The sequence below is a fragment of the Camarhynchus parvulus genome, chromosome 1 (genome assembly GCF_901933205.1).
Source record: "Camarhynchus parvulus chromosome 1, STF_HiC, whole genome shotgun sequence".
NCBI lineage: Eukaryota > Metazoa > Chordata > Aves > Passeriformes > Thraupidae > Camarhynchus > Camarhynchus parvulus.
The window spans coordinates 89,802,548-89,825,119 of NC_044571.1; the positions used below are offsets into that span (position 1 = coordinate 89,802,548).

Genomic DNA, 22,572 nt, shown 5'->3' on the forward strand with positions numbered 1-22,572 from the left:
GATGTGCTGTTGTCTCTAATTTGTTACTGGTACAACTACTTCAAGAACAGTTACCACACCAGGGTGGAGTGAGTGAGTGGTCAGTCATTCACTTTGTGTGGAACACTGGGATTGTTCTGTCTTTTCATCAGTTCTCTGTCCCTGTGAGAACATTATTCTCTGATCCTGCAGTATCTTAGATTACTTTAAAAAATCCCTGTCCAAAAGCTCTTATGTGAAGTCCTTTTGAGAATCTACTGAACCAATCTTGTCAGATGAGCATTGTCATCTGTTTCTGGCAGTATTACTTTCCTTTCCATAGGGGTTCTCTAAATCTTTTCAGCCCATCTAATCCAGATGCTTTGTAAGGGACAAATGTCCTGCCTTATGTTCTTTTCTCTTGCCCCTAAAGAGGCAACAATTCAAACAGATAATGGAATGGTTACTCTATCCCTCTCTTTTCATTCTGCCTTCTTCCCTCCTCCTCAGTGCTTTAACACTGTAAAAGCATTCAGCTCTGCTGCCATTCTGCCCAAAGGCATTGTGGCACCACCAGCTGAAGCTCTCTAAACTGCTGAGTTGCCAGCTTTCTTTCACTCCCTTGAATGTACATGACCCATAGTCCAAGAAACTCCTGCACTGGGAAAGATGCACTGACCTGTGTTCTGATTGCCTGTCAGCTGCTGGGTCATATCCTACAGACTTAGGCCAGTACTGCTCACTGAATTATTGAACCCAAACCTGCACTACAGCCAAGAATTTAAATTATTAAAAAAAAATGAAAAAAATTGCACTCAAGTTCCTGATTATCTGAAATAAAACTTGACTTGTCAAAAGAATAGCAAATTATCTATCCAATGTAAAGCTTTCCTTGCAAATATTTGTACAAAAGCTCTTCATTTTTTTAAACCATCTTGCCATATAATTGTAAATTTATATTCTCCAAGAGAAACAGGTAGGGTCCTGTGGTATGTGATATTTTCCTGTGGATTTTTGCTTGCTGCTGGATTTTCATCACAGTATTTCATATATTTAACCCTGTACTAGTATTGACCACTTATGAACTCAAACACTGTAGATCACAACAAGAGTGTCAGAAGGTAGACTTGGTTTTGCTGCTTTGGATGGGGGTGCCTATTTAGTGAAAATCTTCACCAAAAACAGCACACTACCCTTTAGAAGAGAAATCTCCCCCCCCTCAGTTTATATTGGAATAAATTGATGGAGAAGTGGCATTTCAGATTTCACTTGTCTTCCAGTTTGGTTGTGTCATATCAGAACCAAAGATGATGAAAAGCAAAAAAGTGCATTTACATTCCTACTTTACACTTTCAAGCTGGTATTTATAGTAATGTTAGAATTCCTCTGCAAAAACAGCTTGGGCCTCAGTTTTCTTCACAGCTCGCAAATGGGCTTTTCACTTAATGTCAGCTGCGAGGTTATTTTGCAAGTGGCAGCTATTCAAAATAAAATGCTTTGGGTTATTTAACATCTGATTGCTGCTATGACTCATTTCAGCAGCAGCGGAGTTCTTGGACACCGCTTCAGAAACTTGTCCCTGCTCTATTATGTTGTAAGGAGGCATATGAATACAAGATGCTTTCTCAGGGAAGCAGTTGAGCTGGAACTGGGAAGGCGCCTTATCATGGATGATAACTGAAGTAGGCATTAGCAAGAAGCAAAAAGTAGCGGGGAGTTGTTAATGATCCACCATCCCTCATTTCGTGGATAAATCAACACTTTTCCTAAACTGATTTAACTCATGAGAAAGATGGACGGAGCGCCTTCTTTCCCAGAACTAAGCATGAGCAGAGCGTGTGAGAAAGTTAAGGAAAAATGTCCATTAAAGCATCACTCATGGCACAGAACAATCAAAGGACGTGGCTGGCTCCTCATGGACAGCTCCATGTAGCAAACCTTTATCCAGCCTTATCTCTGCTCGCCGCTCCGTCCCGGAACGCCGACTGCCGAGGGCGCGGGGCAGCAGCTCGGCGCACAAACGCTGCTCCGCACTGCTCAGGGCTCTCACACCCCGCGGCTGAGCTCGGCGAAGGGCAGCGCTCGGGTCACTCGCCCTGGCAGGACGAGATTTTTTCATCTGACAGCAACACACACAAAATAACGCCCGGCGCTTTCTCACACGCGGTCCTTTTTCCAATGCCGGTGGTGCCACTCAGAACCGACCCAACGCCGCAACCTTTCTCGACCCGTCCCGCCGCGGCCGCGGCCCCTTTAAGCGCTGCCTCCCGCCCCTCCGCGCGCCTCTTCCCGCTGCGCTCATTGGCCGCCCGGGACGCCGCTCCCCGCCAGTTCCTGTTTCGGCCACCTTACCTTGTTGAGGCCAGTCGCTGCCTCCCTGCCCTCTGATTGGCCCGCGCCGCCAATGTTTGTGGCGCCCATTGGTCCGCTCCCGCTCCGCCCCGCCCAGTTGAGGGCAAGCGACGCCCCCTCCGGCCCGACGTTTGTTGATTGGCCACGAGGGCGGGCCCAGCGCGCGGTGATTGGCCGCGGCGCGAGCAGCAGGGTGGGCTGCGCGGGCGGGCAGCGGCGCGGAGGCGGCGGAGGGGCTGGCGCGGGGTGTCCGCCCGCCGGAGGATGGTCCCGGCGCTGGGGCCGCCGCGCAGCGCGCCCGGCCCGACTGTGAGTGCCGACCGGGAACCGGGGACGGGAGCGGCAGCGGGAGGAGAGGGACCTGGCGCGGCCGCGGCAGCGAGGCCGGGACGTCGCGCTGGGCCGGGGCCGCGGTCGCCCTGGGATGCCGGTGGGGTCGGTGCCCCTTTGTCCGGCCCCGGTGTGCCCGGCCCAGCCCGGGCAGGGGCTGCCAGGCCGGGACGGGCCGGGGCGCAGCTGCTGAGTGCGGGCGGCCCGTGGCGGTGCGGCCCCCGGCGGGCACGGCGCAGCGGCGGTGCCCGGGCTCCGCTGCCCGGAGTGGTGCGCCTGCGGCGGCCGGCCGTGCCGGGGCTGGGCTGGGGGAAAGTCAGGGGAACAGCGGTGGGGGCTCGGGGGGCGGTGAGGGCTTGGGGAGCGGTGTGGTTCTATCGCTTTGCGGACGCTGCGAGATAATCGAACGTGAGCCGCCGATCGGGGGGTTCGCTCGGGAGGCAGCGAGAGGCGGGCACCTTCCCGCAGCCCGGCACCTTCCCGCAGCCCGGCACCTTCCCTCAGGCGGGCCCCTTCCCGCAGCCCGGCCCCTTCCCGCAGCCCGGCACCTTCCCTCAGGCGGGCACCTTCCCTCAGGCGGGCACCTTCCCGCAGCCCGGCCTCTTCCCGCAGCCCGGCACCTTCCCTCTCCGTGCTTGGCGGCGGTGTGCTCGTGTCGAGTGCCACCCCCACGGGATGGGGATCCCCACGGGTTCAGGGGATGGTGTGCCTCCCGGGACAGCTTTTTTTTGCTTAGAATTCGGTCACTCGTGGCTAACGTTTCTCGTGTAGTAAGCTTGCTCTCCGAAGGAAGTAAGTCTGATGGATGTGTCTGTTAATTCCTTCTCTGTCTGCTAATTTCAGCTCTCTGGCCGATTTCGGTAAAATTTGCCAGCAGCAGAGGCTTTAAAGAGTTGGAAAGCTTCAGTTTCACGGGAATCAACATTGACAGGCACCGAAGTGTTTGTAACTCGCGGGTACTGCTGGCACTGAGGGCAGGACAGCTCAAATGCAGCTCCGTGTGACAGCACAAATGAGCTGAGTCCATTGACACAACTATAGTTGGATACAGCTGTGGCACATGATGCCCATTGTCCAGGGGAGTCTGTAGGGAAAAATTGGAAGTAAGGCAAAGAAAAGGGGAGTAGTGATGTGTTGAGTTTCTGCCCATAAGTACAAAAATCACAAAACTGTGTTTTTGCTTTTCACATAACAGCTTGGATTTCTTTTCACATAAAAGCTCGAACTTCTATTAGGCTACATCTAGACATGCAATTATTAAGCACTTCTAGCAGAGATAATGATGGCACAGTTAAGCAGCCAGGTGATGTAGCAGCTTATTTAAGAGGCATGATTTGAGCTTTACTTTTAATATACGAGTCGTTGGGACCATCTTATTTATGTGACTGTGTTATGTAGCACTTTAACCAACTGCAGAGCCTTGTTCACTGCTCATGAATTGTGTGCACTAATCAGACAAATGGGAAGGAGTAGACTTCCTATGAAACTTCCTTATTATTAGAAAGATTTAGAACCTTTAATTTTTGATTTTCAGTTAGTGCCATAACAATAACTCATAGGTACGTTTTGGGATGAAGTACATTTGACAACTGAAAATATGTTTGCCACTGAATGGGAAATAAGCTTAGAAAAATGCTCGTGTTGTGAGCATGATTTTATGGTGCTTGTATTCACAATATCGTGTCAGGTATGTGAAACAGTACAAGAACATTGCAGATTTTGAAGTATTTGGAAATTACTTATTCCCTTAGAGACTTACTTATTCCCTTAGGTTGTGGATACATGGATACATTTTAACGGAGTAGATGAAAAATGTTGGTGGATCCTGGAGGAGTCTGGCAGCTGCAAAGAGATAATTAGGATGTAAGTTTTTGATAGTGGCTTTGCTGCTTTGATTGCTGGTGTTTGAAGCAGTGTTCTGAGGAGCTGGCCAGGGACACACTGAAGGGACTGTCACTGGAGTGGCCCTGTGACACGTGCCTGGCCCACGCCTGCTGTGTGCATTGTGGACTCCTGTTTGTAGCTGAAGCTCAGCTGTACTCTGAAATGTCAGAGACATCTTGGGAACAAGACGGCAAAGATTTTGTGAATGTGTTCTGCTGGCACTGCTGGCTGAGCTACTCCAGCCGTTCTTCACCTCAGCTCTTCTTAGGCGAATGTGGGGGATGCTCCTGACTCTTTTTAGGCAGCGGAGTTACAGAGGAGCTTTGTTGAGCATTGTTTGGTTGTTGATGGTTTCTCCCCATGTGCTGAAGTTGTAAGAACACCTCTGGCTTCCACATATTGAAGCATAATGAATTAGGCTGCAGTGAGATTCGGGATGGTGCATTCCAAGTATTTAAGCACACTTTTAATATGCAATGTGCTTTGATGCAAAGTGTGTGACATTGTAACCAATCATGTCCCACTTGGATCTGAATTAATACAATGTTTGAGTTGAAGCTGGATGCTACAGAAAAAATAGATATGTGAGGAAGTCAAGGGCTGGGGCATGCTGAATTTGACAAAAGCCATTCTGTGGTTTAATTTTTGTACAGTAGTGCTTTTTAAGGTCTTAAAAATAACTTTGCAAGTGACACCTGGCTGGGAGGAGGTATAAGAAGCATAGCATTTGATACAAAGGGTTCCCCAATGAATCATGGTTGGTTGTGTCACAAGAACTTGTGAAAAGTACCGCAAAGTCTGTGCCACTTTGAAGGACAGTGACACCTTTCAAAATAGGAAAGCATGTTCCTGAGGGATTTAATTTGATTAAAGGAATCACAAACACAACCAAGATGAAGAATTATAAAATGACTGGCAATATTGTGGATGGACAGTCCATCAGGCTGGAGGCAAGTACACCTCTTCAGAGCCCTGGGATTTATAACTGGTATTGTTACAAAAAGATTAGGAGCATTAAAGCTGTTAGGTTGTATGCATGCACACATTTACACATCCATTTTCATTTAAAAACCTGGGTTGTATGCACAGCTTCCCTGACATTTTCATCAGGGACATGGCTCACTAGTGTTATTTAATTGAAAACTGTCTCATCTGGAACTCTACACTGTGATATGTATTCAATTTTAATAACGCAAGCAGTGTTTATTTCAGATTACAGTAAAACATGTAAAGGTCTCAACTCCTTGATTAGGAAATGTTGTGCAGTTTATGCTGACCTAACTTGCTGTTTGAAATGCAATTCCAGCTTTTATGGGTGGATATAATGTGTCCAAAGTGTACTTTGGTTTGCTACCTTACCAATGTAGTGCCGTTGTCATGCTTAGAGTAAGCACAAAGGAGGTTCTGCTGTGTGCACAAGATTGACAAATTGTGTGTGAACTGGGTTTGTTTCCTGTATGAAAAGCCATGGCTTTAGTCCTCCAAGGTGAATGAGTTCCTTTTGCAGCCATGACCTACGATAGCAATCTCTTACATCAGCCACGCTGGGTGCCATTGTGGCTCAGATAAGAAGAAAGCCCTAGGCTGCTAGAAATGTTTCATGCTTCCTGGTAACCAATGTCTTTCTCACTCAGTTCCCTGAACTCCTGTCAGGTTAACTGACCAGCATGAAAACCATGAACTGAAATCAGCTCCATCTGAAAGCACATCTCAGTCATGCTGGTATTCTGATACCTGAATGGGTTCTTTGTGGTCCATCTCTAGTGAGGCTGGAATGATCCAAGTATGGAACTGTTAGCTTTTAGGTCTAAATCCATAGGTTCCTCAGAACCTATGATCCATTTTTCCGGCTTCTGGTGTGGTGGGCAATGCCATGAAGAGATTACAGAAAACGTTGTCCATTAGCCTGCTGACACAGTTAATAGAAGTGTAAGGGTTTTATGGGGCGAGGAGAGCTTAAAGATGTGTTTATTCTTCAAGTAACTGAAGTTCAAGTGAAAATAATACTGTCCATTGGGGTTGTCTGTCTGCAGCTGTACTCTGTGATGTGGTTGGCTTCAGGGACACTTAATTCATGCCAGCCTTCCACCTTTGAAGTTGGACTCTGCTTTGCTTTCATGCATCAGTGAAGCTGTTAGCTAGAAATTGAACAGACTTCTTGTACAAAGCTTCATGCTGCAGCTCTTCTTGCTCATTTACTCCAGTAGTAAAGTGGAGCTCCAAATCAGCAACATAATTTTTCCACTATTGGAGTATTCCTAATGTTCAGAGATGCTTTAATTCAGGAATGTTTAAATATTGTGCATCTATAGCTTAAATCCCTCCTCCTTCCACATAAGTCTCTCGCCTGCTGGAAATTCTGGGACTTCTTGTGTAATTGGAGAAGCTTAACTAGTTTTGGCATCATCTTGGGTCATAGTTTCACAAATATTAAGTCAGCACTATCACCATGAGAAGCAATCTCGTTGTTTCAGTGTGCTGATTTGGTAGTGTGGGGTGTCTCTGTGATCCTTTTGCAAAGTCAGTTTTAAGTTGAAGTAGTGTTCTCATCTGGCCTGCTGGGTGAGGGATGCCAGTGAACCAGGGGAAAGGCTGCATCTCTCTGCATTATTTTGAAGGAGTTGGGGCAGTAGGGGAAGATAATCACAAGTATTTTCCCATTATTGCTTGGAGAAATGGGCTGATAGGAATTTCATGCAGTTCAACAAGGGCAAAATCCTGCAATTGGGGAAGGACAGATCAGTCCACCAATATATGGTGGGGGCGATGTAGCTGGAAAGCACCTTGGCAGAAAAGGACCTGGTGGACACCAAATTGAACCTGACCCAACAGAGTCTCCTTGAAGCACAGGTAGTGAATGGGCCCCATTTGATACAGGAGTATCTGTGAGCTGAGGGAGGTGATCCTTACTCTACACTTGGCGCTGGTGAGGCCACACCTGGCATCTTGTGTTGAGTTTTAGGTTCCCCAGTGCAAGAAAGAGATGGATGTGCCATAGAGAGTCCATTGAGAGGCCACAAGGACAATTAAGGTACAAGAGCATCTCTTGTCTTGGGAGGCCAAGGCAGCTGTGATTGTTCACTCTGGAGAAGAGGAGGCTGAGGGAGAATCCCACCTGTGGATTGTCTCAAGAGGATTTACAGTCCATCTTACTTTGTGGTTTTTCTGTGTTATTCTGAGCAGAAATGGGAAGACCCTGTGTTTCCTAGCTTGGAAATATTGTGTGAGCTATCCCTTGCTAAGGAATGCAATGAAGTTCTCCCACTCCCAGTTTCATTTTAAGGTATTTTTGCCAAGTCAGTCTTAGGTGGCAACAGGGAGGTGATGTCATACACTTATAGAAGAAGAAGATAGAGTAAAAGTAAGGCATTTTCATTTTATGGAATGATTTTTAATGAAGTAAAACTTGCAGGATCATGGTATCAGTCTATCCCCTTTATCCATTCCTTTCAGACCTGTGCAAAGTAGTAACTTGGAAATCTGGGTTTAGTTTCTTTTCCATTGTCAGTGCTAAATTTCTACTGTAGTCTCATTTACTTTTCCCAGTGCTTTCAGAACTACTTATTCACCCTGGATAGTTCGTGTACAGTAATTCTCCTAAGCTAAATAAGTAGTTCCTAAAGGAATTATTGTATTCAGGTTTTCTATGGATTTGCAACTAGTAGTTACATTTTCTTGTGTCTAACATGCGTTAATTTTTATTTTAAATTTCCTCTTTGAAAGTGTTATGAAAGTGCGCTTGCTTTCTCTGCTCATCTGGGCTCAGATAACTTTAGTTTGGACTTCTCTGTTAAATATAATTAAAATAATGTGCAGCTTTATCCCTGCCAATATTATTCAAAACTGTCAAACATCCAGATTGCAAGATGAGCCCCTTATTCCTGGAACTGAAGTAATTGCCCAGTACACCCACTTCATGGGTCCAAGAAAAAAACCTCTGAAAAGCAAAGGTGTAATTGCATTGAGGTTGTGAAGGAGAATGAGCCTTCTGTCCACTAAAACCTCTTGTGAGTAGTCTGTCTATAAATGTATATTGCAAAGTTGTGGAGTTTTTGTTTGGTTTTTTTGGGTTTGGGGGCAGAGTGTGTGTGTGCTTGTTTTTGAAAGCTCATTGAAGTGTAAATAGTGAGCTTCTTTGATAAGCTTATACATTAAAACTGAAATTCTGGTTTTTGGTACCTTCTACCTCAGCCATTTTTACCTTTGGCCCCACTAAGATTCATAGGGAAATCCCTTAACTCTGGAAGGGCAGTGTTTGTAGCAGAATCTCAGGACTGATCTCTTCTGCATATTGTAGAGGAACTCTGTAGTGCAGGCCCATAGAATATTGCTTCCTATATCATGAAGCCTTGATGTGTTCTTAGTTTGTGTCAGATTTCTCAAACACCAAGCCTATAAAATATTTAAGAACTTGACTGTCTAAATCCTTTGTACTGAATGACTTATATCTGAAAAGATGAATTAAAAAATTTGACACATAAACTCTCTGGATGCCCTGAACATTTCAGTTCTAGGATATTTTGCACTGCTTGTTAGTCAGGGTCCTCAGGAGAGAGCAGCAAGGCAGTTCGGCACATGTCAGAAAATGCCTTGATACCTCCTTGGGACCATGTGTGCTTTTATAAACAGACTCTGTGAGGACAAAAAGAGCTCAGCTTAAAACCAAAGCAGTGAAGCAAAGAATACTGCTCTGGCTAAATCATTGTAGCCAAAATGAATGTTTTTGTGTTGTAATTCTAAACTGGTTGTCAGGCTCTGTGATGAGGTACTGCTCTTTGGATAGAGATTTCATTTGGAGACAAGGTCACATGAGAAAGCAGAATTGGACTGGCTCTCACAGGAACCGGTTGCCCAGAGAAGCTGCAGATGCCCCATCCCTGGAAGCGTTCAAGGCCAGTCTGGATGAGGTTCTCAGCAACCTAGTCTAGTGGGAGCAGTCCCTGCCCATAGCAGGGGGGTTGGAATGAGACAATTTTTAAGGTTCTGTGAGAGACAACTGCTCGCTTTGAAAATTTGAAGAGGTTTATTAAACCTTAACAAAAATACAACAAAGGACTACATAAGGTAAAGCTGCAGTGCTGGGAACTGCATCTCGTGCACACCACATGGCTGGTTTGTCTTCAAGATGGATGCTCAGTCTTTTATACTCCTGGGGGTTGCATCAGCCAGCCCAGCCCTCCCAAAGTCTGTCAGTCAGCTCTTCTTTGCCATTTATTGGTGGAGACTTCCTTGTAAATTGATTGGAGGTCATGCTGCACCCCGTAAGTGCCAAGCTTTTCCATTCCCTACTGCCCCATACAGGGGGCAATGTGCACCCCTTCTTTTTTCCTGTCCTAGACAACCCAGGCTGTCTGATGGTAACAATACAGGGGGAAAAGGGAACTATGGGGAGAGCAGAGGACATCCAAATTATAATAACATAACTATACACCACTAAAGCTTTTCTTAATATTCATACAATAGTTATCCCTTAATTGCGAGAGCCAATCATCTCATTATCCATCTATAACAGTTCCTTCCACCCAAACCATTTTGTGATTCTATGACTTACAGCTTCCACATTTTCCAGTCAAGTCTGGAAAAGTCTTCAATGTTTCAAGTACAATTTTCATATATGGATGGGTTCCGGAGTTATAAATAACCATCTTGGTCACAGTATTTGGAGACCATGATGACTTATATGCTTCCGCTGTTTCCAAGAAAAGATTTCCTTGTTCTTTAGGCAGCATGCTGCTTCAAGGTGGGGCTCACCACCAGCTGCTCTTGCACAGGAGTGAGTGGGAGAGCAGCCTCAGCCTGGTACAGGTAATCTTTGCCATCTGATCCAGGTAACCTCACCCTAACCCACACACAGGTGATGACCTCTGTTAGTAGGAACTTGCCTGCAATTAATTCACGTTGTATCCACCTAGCTTTCACCATCAAAACACACTTGTGGCTCCTTTGTCAAGCACAGCATAATTAGATGTCTGTCTTCTCTTTGAAAATAGTTTGGTTTTGAGGTGTACCATGGATCATTGGAAGCCAGGGAGATGGGCGCTGTCTTGCAACATAGAGACATTTCTCACACTTTCTCACTTCCTTAGTGAAATTGGTATGTGGTAACTTGTGAATTTCAGCACAATACATGGGATCAGGAGGATTTCCCTGGTCATTCCTTTTTGATTTCCTAGAGAGAAGAGTGATGTTCCCCTTATTTTGATATAAAGTAGCTGAAGGCTTTAGGTGAGAGCTCTGGTCTTTGTGATTGTGGCTTGTGCACTGGTTCCATAATTACAGCTCTTTAGCTCCCAAATTCCTGCTTCCCTATAACAATTGCTCCAGACCACAGGAGATGGTTCCTTTAGGCCTCTTCCTTTACTTGCACTGTGTGCACCTCAGTTTGTTTGCAGTGCCAAGATCATCTGCACATTGTGAGAGTGGCAGCAGCTCTCATCTGGGTGCAAAATGTGCACTTCTCCTTAAATATTTTCCAGACCATAAACAGTGAGTGAGATACTTGGTTCTGAGGACATGAGCTCTATCTCTGCTCCTCCTCTAAGGTTTAAAAAGAAATTATGTTTTACTTAGGAAGACTTGGAGGGTAGTAGACAGTAGACAAAGAAGAATAAATATGAGAGGTGGATCTTCAGGTGATTCATTTCTTCGGGTGATTAGATCAGGAAGTTGTTTTTTGGTTTGTTTTTTTTTTTCTTCTTATGAAGTTTTCTTAAGCAGATCTGGTCAGGATTTCTCAGAATGACCCTACACCTATGCTGTCCTAAAACTGCTTGTTACTAAATGGCCAGTGCAATTGCCACTGATATTTTGAAAATTACAAATGAAACAAAACCAAGGTAGATATGAGGGAATATCACTTGAGTAATTACCCTTTCTCTTCCTCCAATGCTATTACAAAAAACCCTAAACATTTTCTTTCTAGTTCTCTTGCATGTTCTTATATAAGAGTCTTACTAAAACTTTATTGCTTTAAGTCAGCAGGAGGAAAAATACTAATGTATTTGAGTTTAGATAATACAAACAAAAGAGGCAGAATAAAAATATCTAAAAGTGGTGAAGTTTTCTTTCTATGTGTTATTTGCAAGCACCTTAAAAAAAAAGGTTGCCCCATGTAACAAGTTTGAGCTTATTGGCTTTGGTTTTCTTTTCTTAGCTTTTGCAGAAGCTCTGGGAACAGTTTGGTTGGCCTGGGAAGCTCTCAGCTGGTTTGCATCAGGAATATCTTCCTCAGCACAAGGTGGCAGTGCCCACTGAGCTGGTCGGCCAGCACACCCATGCTGCAGAGCTGGTCACAAACCCAGCTGTGTCCAGTGCCTCACCTGACCTCCTCCTCCTCCTCTGCTCACTCCCAGGTTTTTGCAAACATCTGGAAACTTCATCTCTTTGAGAGGTTGTAGTTAAATCAGTCAGTGGGACCAGCTGTTGTGAGGGAGTGGATTAAGGGACACAGTAACAGAGAAATCCAAATCCTGATTTCTTCTGAAACCAAACTGATAGATTTTTTTTTCCTCCTGTCAGGAAAAATAGCCTTTTTCATTTTCCTGTATGATAGTCTTACCAGGTTGCTTTGATAGGCCACAGTAGTTAATACACACAGGTAACAATCACAAAGGTCAGCTTTGAGTTATGTTTCCTGCAGTCATTTTATTAGGTAAATACAAAACTAGAATAGATCCATTCCAAGGGGGAATAAAGAAAGGGCAGTAAATTTTGTCTTCTTGATCTCGAGGGCACCTTGCTTGTCATTAAAAGCTTGGACTAAGTCCAAGATTAAAGCCAGCCTTGTTCTAAAACGTGCATGGAAGACTGGAGAAGTGAGCTCCAGCAGTTGCTTGGATGAAGAAGACACTGTGTCAGGAAAAAAGCATTTGAGTAGTTCTTGTCTATGCCTTGGAACTGACCTTAGCTTTACATTAAGAGGTGTACATTACATTGCATTACAAACTACACGAGGTATACAAAACCAGTAAGAACTGTGAGACTGAAGCAGTGTCACAGCATGAGCTTGCTGAAGGAGATTCAGAGGAAGGAAGATTTGGACTGCTGGTAGGTTTGCAGAATATGTAAAGTTGCATATAAAATGATTCTTTCTGCCTGATGCAGAAGAATGGAATGACTTTACTAATTTGAGGAAGATTGTTTTGTGCAGCCAAAGATAACAGATTGGAATAATTATTTTCTTTTTAAAAATTAGTATTAAGTTTGGAAACAATTCCAAATAAGGAGTAAAAAAATAATGCCAAATAAAATAATCTAAATTAACTTTTTATTGTATTTGCTGAGTGCATGTTTTGAAGAAGAGATTTCATAAAATTTGCTAAATACTACTTAGAAAGATGGATGGTATACAAGAAGATGTTTAAATAAATTGGTTTTCAAGTTTTATACCCTATGTTTCAGAACTATAGAAGAGATTAAATTATGTTAAATTTAAATCTTCAGAACACAAAGCATCCTTTAATTTCTGAGGATGACGTTGCATTTAAATTAAAATCAATGTTTTAGGTTGATGTTGTGAAAGCTGTTAACTACATAAAGCTTAAGGGAAGCTTGGTACTAAATAAATAAAAATGATGAGTTACTGCTTCTTCATCTATTTTAAGAATTTGATTTTTGCTACATTTTCTCTGCAGATGACATTCAGCTGAGTTAAGTGAGCATATTTCATGTGTGAACTTAAAATACATTTGTCTCTGAGCTTATGAGGCAAGTACATGTCTTCTGCTTTAGAGAATCCATGAAGGGATCTTGATGAAGAAGCAATACTTGATGTGGAATAAGTAAAGGAAAACGCACTGTCAAAGCTCTGGTCATACAACAGCTGAGGGGGAGAAATGGAGACAGTGTAAACATTCATCAGCCCTCAGAAATCTCCACCTAGGCAGTGTTTTTAATTTCTTTTTAATTCACAAAGCCCATATTTTCAGCAGCCCTTAAGAAAACCTCCTCCCTGGTATTGCCAGCTTCAGCTGTTCTGTGGAGTATCAAATAAAATGCAAAGGTTTCTGTCCTTACAGAATAAGAATGGGAAAAAACAGCTTCAGTTCACCATTTTTCTCATGGTACAATCTATCAGTAGAAAGCCCAGAGTTTTATACAAGTGTTGTTTAGCAAATTTAACCACCTCTTTTCAGTGGAGCTCATAATAAGCTAATTGGTTCATTAGATAATGTGTACAGCCTTGCTTTTTGCTGTCAGGACCATGAAAGTGAGAGCATTGGTTGAGTGGTAAATGGAAAAACTTCACCTGAAGTAATTCCACAGTAAAGGGAAATTAGGGTAACAGTCCCAACATTCCTGTGCCATGTCTTCTATATGAAATGGACTGCAGATCCCAGTGGAAATGAAGCATATAAAATACAGACTTTAAGTTTACATTTGTGAGGCTTATACACTCAATGTGGCAGCAAATGGCTTGAAATATGCAGGGAGCAGCATCACTTGGAGGAAGTTTACTGACATAATTTTTATAAAAGGGCATAGGAGGAAGAAAGAAGTAAGGTCTTTGACATATAATAAAGATTTTCTGTTCTTTTTCAGAATCAAAAAATGGTTAGAAACTGTATTAATAAATAACAGCACAAATTTTTACTAAGGCCTTGTCTATCTTCCAGAATGCTGCATACAATTAATTGCTGAATCATTTTAGCATCTGCTCAGCATGAAGAAATAAGGCAATTGGAATATTGTGTATATCATAACTTTGGAAGATAGGGATGGCTGCTGTTAAGAAAAAGAACTTTGCTGAGTGGATACAGAAGAAGCCAAAATGTTGGAGTAAGGAGATCTCATGTCAGGAGGGAGAAAGGGGTGCTCTGACTTAGGGCAGGGGGAGGATGGGGTTGTGAATGTGTTCCAGACTGTGCAGCTGGAACAGAACAACCATGTCTGTTCTGGGGAAGGGTATTTGTGGCTGGGTGCTTTTTTTATGCCCTTACCTTCACATAACTATGCTTCAGCTGTAGCCCGGTGTGGTAGCTGGCCGCCTAAATCCACATTAATGCTTCCTATGTTAAATACACTGCAATACAGAAATAGTCCTTTGGTTCTCAAGCTGTATACATTTGCACAACTAAAAAAAATACCGTTGCTTGGTTAATATATTAGTTTTTCAAAAATGCTAAGTCCACCAAAACTAAGGCTTCTTTTATCTGTTTGCTCTGACTTCCAGTATATTTGCTATGGTCTCATAATGCCCAACAACAGACACATCAGCTCTGTCTTTATAGGTGGTGCAGAAATCAAGAAACAGGGTATGTGACTGCCACATGATACAATCCAGCATCTTCCTTTTTCTAAGTATGTTTGAGAGCTTTGCTTTACCAGAGCTGTGTCCATGTGCTCACATCCTCACTAAACAGAAACAGTACTGGACACAGTAAATTAAATTGCCCCTTTGCCCTTTGAATAGTTATTTCACCACTCTGCTGCACAAGGTGCTGCCTCAGTGATGGATACATGAGTGTAGTGTCACCAGGCAGCTGCTCTGCTTCTCCTGTCCCTGCTGGAAGCCTTGATGGATACAGGTTCTGCTGGGCTGCTTTGGCACACTGGAGCTGCTGAAAGGAGATGTGCTGGCCTCAGTCACTCCCTGTACACCTGAACATCTCTCTGGTTGCCAACAGCATCCAAGATGGCTGGGCTCTAACCAGGTTTTGGTTTTTTATTATAATCAAAATCACTCATCTGCTAAGGTCTCCCAGTTTACCCCTTCATCATCACCTGGTACAGTGAATGCAGCTAGAATCAGTGAGCAAGTACTACTGACCATCACCAGCTGTACCCAGGAGGGATAAGTTAGAGATGCCTTGGTGGGAAACTAGCTTTCCTGGCTTGCAGAGTTGTGAGTGTTTACTAACTTGGACAACCTGGCATAACAGCTGGATTACTCTTACTACCTATAAACTTAAATAAATTTGCTAGTGAAGTAAGCTAATTGGATTTAAAGGAGAAGAAATCTTGTTTTGAAGTAACACAATTTATAGGAGTGTGCTGAAGTTGCACCACTGCTTTCTCCCACAATAAAAGACTGTTAACTCTGTCAGGTGTTTTCATAATTTGTGCAGGGGATGGTCAGTGAGCATGGAGAAAGCAAAGTCCATGGAGGGATATAAATAGAAAGTGATGTATTCCCATTGCTGGGCGGGAGAGGTCTGTGGTGGCTGTGTTTAGGTAGGCTGTGTGTAACACCCAGTGGGGCAATGGAATGCTGTAACTCATCCCAGAGAGGATTGTGTGCAGTTTTGTGATGGTGTGAACACTTTCGGGTAGGTGGAGTTGAATTATGTTCCTGAAATCTTCAGGCACTTTGAGTTCCCCGAGTTGGATCTATTCATAAGTTGTTTCCTGTTTGCTGTATTTTATGGTTTGCCAACATCTCCCAAGTCTTCCCTGGAACAGAGAAAAAAGTATTTCAAGATTAGAGTGGTAACCAGCAACAGCCCTAGTGTTTCTCCTTCTCTAATCTTGCTGTAGTGCAATCTTACTGAATGCACGACATTCAATTAACTTCTAGAGTATAAAGGCTGGAAAGCAATATCTGAATTCAGTTCTGGTACAATACAGATTATTTCTGTTAGTTTGACACACACGGGTGTGTGCACAGAGCACTTTGTGAAGTGTATGCTTCAGTGCTTTGGGAGCTCCATAGGTGTCTGGCTTTCTGGTTTGTAAGGATATTATTTTTGGGGCTTGTTTTTGATATCAGTGCCAGTAGTGGTAGGCTCAGTTTACATTAAGAACTGCTTGGTGTTTAAAGTTATATTAAAAACCACCTCCACTTCCTTGCAGTTCAAACAAATAGACAAAAATACCCTAAAGATATGAAGCCTGTAAAAAGAAGTCAGTGAGCTTTTTGGGAGGAACCAGAGAAAGGTGAAGCCACAAGGAATTTGAGGGCCCTTGGGAGGAGTTGCAATAACAAGTTGGTTGGTGAGAGAGTGAAAGGAACTGTGAATGTAAATACAGAGCTCAGACATAAAAAACCAGATCTATTTTTTCCTGTTGTCATCTACAGAATACTTACGTTACTTGCTCTCTAAAATTCATTTTTCTGATATTTATCCGTTCAAGTATCATTAACTTAATCTCATCTTTTGTGTATTTTTAGGTTTTTGTTTGTCTAAATACAGGCTACCAACCTGTTCAAGATGAGGACAAGTTAGATGCAATTCATTAGGCTGGTATACATAATTTTAATTTAAGGTGAATTTTACATATCTGAGAGCCTAGGGGTGTCATTTTTGGTTGTTTTAAGGTGTACAGTAATTTAATAGCAAGTAAGTTTTGTAATCTGCCACATTAAGAGCACTCTAAATTTGTAATTAATGAAATGTCCTCGTTGTAGCTTGTTTTTTGTTTAGCATTCATACCTTGTTTTGAACTGGGAATTGAATGCATATTCACTGAGGAAGGGCTGATAAGAGAGAGTTCAGCTGTTCCTCCTCCCATTTGAAAAGCAGTCGTATACTCTTAACTATCCTTCTTGTTTGCTGAAAGTGGTTGGGACTGTGATAGTTTTTAAAGTAATGGAGGAAATGGAAACCAGTTCATCACAGACAGGTTTTGCAAAACATCTTGATAGGTAACGTGCTTAATTTTTAATATCATAACATCAACTGCTCTGAGTCAAGGGCATGGACTTGTGCCTACATTGTAACAGGGCCCTGTCCCTGTGGTCCAAGGCAAAGTCATGCAAATGTCATGGGCTAAGGACTCAGAAAAGTGCAGGAGTTGTTAATTCCTTCCATGATTTTTCCTCAGGCTCTCTTCTCCGAAACCATGCCAGAGATGACAGAGAATGAGACACCTACTAAGAAGCAGCATAGGTGAGTTCCTGTGGGAAAGGGACTATTTCCTACGTCTGTAGTCTGCAGTCACATTGCAGTTACAAAGTTTCTAGCTAAAAGTTTGGCAATAAGGGTATGGACAAGTTCTGTGTGTTCATCAGGGTTGATCCAAAAGTTTCTCTCTTGCCCTGTCTATGCCAAACTATTTGTTAAAGATATATCTACTTGGGTCGCTTAGGCAAAAGAGATTCTTTAATTATTTCACTGACTATTCTGATGTGTGTAAAACTGTGTTGCTGCCTTGGTTAGAGCACAACCTCTATTTTTGTGGAGGCTCCTTGTAGATATCGGGGGTAATATACTAATTTTGACAGGGTCATTTAGATCTCTCTCTCAACTCCCAGTGGAATCTGGATCTTACGTCTCAAACCGCTGCAGGAACTCAAACTACACCTTGAGGTTCTACAGCAACACTGACCAAAGTTTGTAACAAAGTGACTCAACATTCACTAGAACTTTTCCAGAGTTTTATTCCTTTGTATTGACATGGGTGATCTAATACCTCATTCAGTCCTCAGTTAAATGCAGCATTCATCTTACACTAGGTAACCATGTAGGATATGATTTGTGATCAGGAAAACCTCAGAGAGAACGCTGATTTGTCCTACGGAAGGTTTTTCTGTCTTCACAAATTTCACAACTCTTTCTTACCTGACTAACAGAGTATTTTGTGTTCTGTAGTGGTAATGTCAACCAAAGGACAGCTGTATGTTCTTGTGCATATTTAGTATTAATGATCATCTTTTAGCATTATTTTTTAGCAGATGTCTCTGGGTCTGACCTGTAGCAGTGACATTACAGTCTCACAATCCTTGTCTAAGTTACTCTACGTGCACACTATCTTTAGTGAGTTACCAGAAATCAGAATCAACTCAAAGCACAAAGGATAGATATACTGTGCCTCTTGGTAATCACACATCACTTCCACATGTATCATGCATTCTTACCTCAGATTCCTTGTCACATCTGGACTGTTCTGTAACAGTCAAAAAGGACAGCAGAAGATGCTACTCTGCTTTTTGCATACCCTAGCAGACATCTAAACTGAGAATGTGCTGCTGGACAGAAGCTTTTTGAAATTGTTTTTTTCTGGAATTTTGCTTTTTCCAAAAAACATGTGATTTTCTTTACTGTACATCCTGGAAGTATTTGTCTTAGTGGATGTGTATAGTACATCTTATTTTTATATATGTAGACTTTGAAGATTTGAAATATATATATTTGAAATTTATTGACTGCCAGTAAAGCAATTTGGGGCATTACACAATAAATGTTGTCATCAGTCCAGTAATCCAGGTGAACGTATGAAACCAAACACAACCCTCACATACTGAAATCAAACGTATTCAGAATTTTGAGACATTAAAGAACAGCAGCTGCAGAGGAACAGTAGCTGCAGAGGAGCAGTATTTTTGGTTTCTCTCACAAAGGAAGCCTCTTTGATACCAGAAGTTATGATGTTTGAAGGCAGTGTGGCTGGAAAATCAACTTGCATGGTAAAGTTTTCTCCTGTTTCAGTGATCCAGTGAATGTAAAAGCAACATTTCAGACAGATACTTAAGTGTCTTGTTCCTCAGAAACAAAACTATTTTTAAAAAATCTTTGGCTTTTTTGAACACTGCATAGTGTAACAGGAACATAAAAACCCAGTTCTCCACTATAAATATGTGCTAATAATCAAGTGGAATATTGTACTGTGACTTGTTGTATTGCAATTGATTTAAGACTGAACATGAACAAATTTTTGTTAGAAACTGTTTAATACCAATGTCTGAGAACATCTGATTGTGACTTCTGCTGTTCTAGTTCACATAATTACTATGATAATTAGTAATTTTAGCTGTAATAGAAATAATATAAGAAATATTTGTTTGTATGCAAATCTTTAACCTTGAGTTTCACATGAGTCTTTTCCCTTTATGTTTCACAGAAAGAAAAACCGGGAGACACATAATGCAGGTGGGAACATCATGCTTTGCTGTTTGGCCTGGAAATAAGCACAGACACTTTGGATTAGTAAAACATACTTTACATGGAGAAGGTTCCCCCATAGGATTTTAGTACACTGAAAAAGCCTCACCCTACCAGACACCTTTCTGTGTCCTTGCATAAAATATCTGAGCAGATTGTTTCTAGTTTGCTGGTTTCCACAGTACAAAGTTAAAGTATGAAGGAGCACCTGCCTTTCCAATGCTGGTAAATTAAGAAGTAAAGTATTTCAACTGTGTTCAGTTCCAAAGGAAAACAACTGCATAGGCATTCACATGCAACCAGTATCCACCTCTGTCAGAACAGAGACAGGTGTCCTACCTGAGAGTTTTAGAGGCTCCCTGGATTGGAAGTATTCCTCTAACCTGTTCCTAAGGCACCCACTTGGATGTCAGCACCCCAGAAATTCTGTGCAAACGTCGGCTGGATGTTGTAGGAGTCACATCCCTTGGGCAGCACCCGGTCAGTTCTAGTGCCAATGGCATCTTCTACAAGTAGGACCAGAAAGATGGACTGGGGAGGAGTCTGGCAGGCTTTGGGCTGGTTTATCCAAAGAAATTGATTGCAGTTCTTTTTTCTGAACAGCAGTATCATGTGATCTTCACAAACTCAACTGGAAAAAGCCTGTGCAGTGCTGTGCTTGTTGAGTGTGCTCAGGGTGTGGCCAGTTTCTTAAGAATTAAGAAGAATCAGGAAGCAGTCTTATCAAGTTTACTTCTAAAATGGCTGGCCTCATTGGAATTCCTAGTTCCTGTTTCACTTGTTGATAGCTTTGCAAAATCTTTATCACCTGGCCTGAACTCTGCAGTATGTGGGGACCAGTTCCTTCCAAGCTTATACTTTCTTAGTCATTAATATATGGAAAAGCTGAGGAGAGTGTTGCAAATATTACCAAAACAAAAGAGTAGCACTTCACAAACACTGTGATATGTGTATGTATTAGTAAGATATATAAAGATTAAATCCCAAGTGTCCTGTGTTTTAATTTTTACAGAGGTGTTCTGATTTATATGGTAAATTTCTTGCTTAAGAAACTTTGTCTTGCTGTGTTTAGTGTATTTGGGCCTGTTTCTGTCAATGCCAGCAATCTCTCCTGAAATACAAAAAAAATTGTTTGAGAAAGGTAAATTGAAGTGACAGGCTACTGAAATAAGACTATTTAAATTAAATTAATGAGTCTTTTGTAACGGAGCAAAATTAAATACAAACACCTGCAGGTCACAGTTTGTTTCTATGTGCCACCAAAAGCAGAGCAACTGCACAAACCAAAAGGTTCATTCAGCATCATGAACAAGACAGTGGTTTGAGTCCTGACAAAGCCATGAGAGAACTTTTTCTTTTTTTTTTTTTTTTGAAAAAAGACATCTAATAGTTTGAAGTTTGCATAGGACATGAAAATATTTCATTAAAAAAAAAAAAAGCTGCATGACAGTTAACTATGTTTGAAAGAGGCTGACTGTGGTGGATGGAAAACAGAGATAACTGTCTGTAAAAACCACTCCTAGACTTACAGTGTAGACCCTTTCTGCCAATATTCAGACCTATTGAAGAGGTAAATGGTGTCACTAGAAGATTATAAATGAAGCATTTTCTGACCAACCTTCTCCAAAATAGGTAATTCATTGGAACTGCTCTCCATTCAGTATTTTCTTTACTCCTAGCCAGTTGGACCTTATGGAACAGTTAAACCTTTGGACATAGAAAAGAGTAACTGATAGTCCATATACCTGGAGCTTCAGCTATGTTCAGTGTTGGCTGGCTACTCTGTAATATAAATTTAAAATTTAGCCTGAAGACTGCTAAAATCTACATTATTTCTCTTTTGGTGCTAAATTTGACATTAGAATTTAAGAGGCATGGGTTTGCTTCCCAAATCTGAAACTGATTCTTTCCATAATCTTTGTTCATTTGCTTTCTGTATGCATAAATTTAATCAATTTAAAATTTAATCTGCCTTGTGAAGAGAGTGTCATAAAACTGTGTTAGAAAGCAGTTTCAAAACCTGAGTTTTGAGTTGTAGGAACTTTACTTTTTCATGAAGGGGTCCAAAATATCCCCATCTTTTAAAGGCTATTTAAGTTATGGCTCTTTGATTCCAGTGAGTATTAATTTGATAACTGAGGTTTACTTTATAGGAACATTTTTCCTCACTCAAGTTACTCCAGGTTCCAATGTGTAATGAAATAATGAATTTATAAGCCCTTGCATTATCCTAGTTGTGCTGCTGTTGTGCTGCCTTGCCCACCCAGATGACACAGTACATATTGTTTTTGCTTAGTGGAGAGACATCGAAAGAAGAAGATTAATGCTGGGATAAACAGAATTGGAGAACTCATTCCCTGCTCTCCAGCACTTAAGCAGGTGAGTGTCCATCCAGAGGTGCATACAAGTTTTCTGTCAAATGTCCAAATGTTTCTCTGTCTGTAGAAGTCTAAATACTTATTTTACTATTTGTATTAGCAAGAAGGCAAAACTGTCTGAATTAATAGACTCAAAACTATCACTAGTTATTAGTATTTAAAAAACTACTTGTAATAGAATTCCTACTTGGAAGTGCAGGGTCACATGAATGTAGTTACACAAAATTTGAGCATTTTATCTGAAAGTGTTGCATATGACTGCTTATTTTTATCATTCTCCATATAATGGCTTGAAAGCAATTCAGAAACTGAAATTATAATAATGGTAATTTAAGACACTCTCCTTGCAAAAGATGAAGCAAGACAAATGCTTTGAGGTTGAGGCACAGAAGCATCTTTTTCAAGGTAGAGGAATCCCTAGCAGAGACTGTTCCTGCTGAACAGTAGAAGAAATTAAGAAGTGAACAAAGGTTTTGCAGACAGAATAAGCATAGCTTCTTAAAAAGATGATTGTGGATGGGTCATTTTCTTTTCCCATATTCCCTAGTATACTACTTTCAAAATTATGCATATGTCTCCCTGGATAGTTTTTCCATGTTTGTTGCCTTTCTAATAAAATATTTACAAGGCAGTATCCTGGAAATCTCATGTGATGTGTATGTTTATTAGTGAACATGAATTTTAGGCTGATCAGTGAGAAAGGATGCTGGCTGTTCAGGATCTGTGGCCTTAGTATCTACCTCTGGGCATCAGAAAGTGTCAGCTCCAGCACTGGACATGTTATTCTGTAAAATCTCAAGGCATTTTAGGGTCAGCATCACTCACAAAACCTGTAGTTTCATCTTACAAAA

The 22,572-nt window shown here is 41.9% G+C and overlaps 1 protein-coding gene across 1 annotated transcript in view; it reads left to right on the plus strand.

The window, feature by feature from the left end:
• The first annotated feature begins 2,527 nt into the window (after positions 1-2,527).
• The window catches only part of USF3 (upstream transcription factor family member 3), a 30,070-nt gene continuing 10,025 nt past the window's right edge, over positions 2,528-22,572 (plus strand). Inside the window, 4 exon segments of the mRNA XM_030951769.1 lie at positions 2,528-2,619; positions 17,287-17,351; positions 19,303-19,331; positions 21,640-21,722. Of these exon segments, the coding sequence (XP_030807629.1) occupies positions 2,575-2,619; positions 17,287-17,351; positions 19,303-19,331; positions 21,640-21,722 (222 nt within the window). The 5' untranslated portion in view covers positions 2,528-2,574.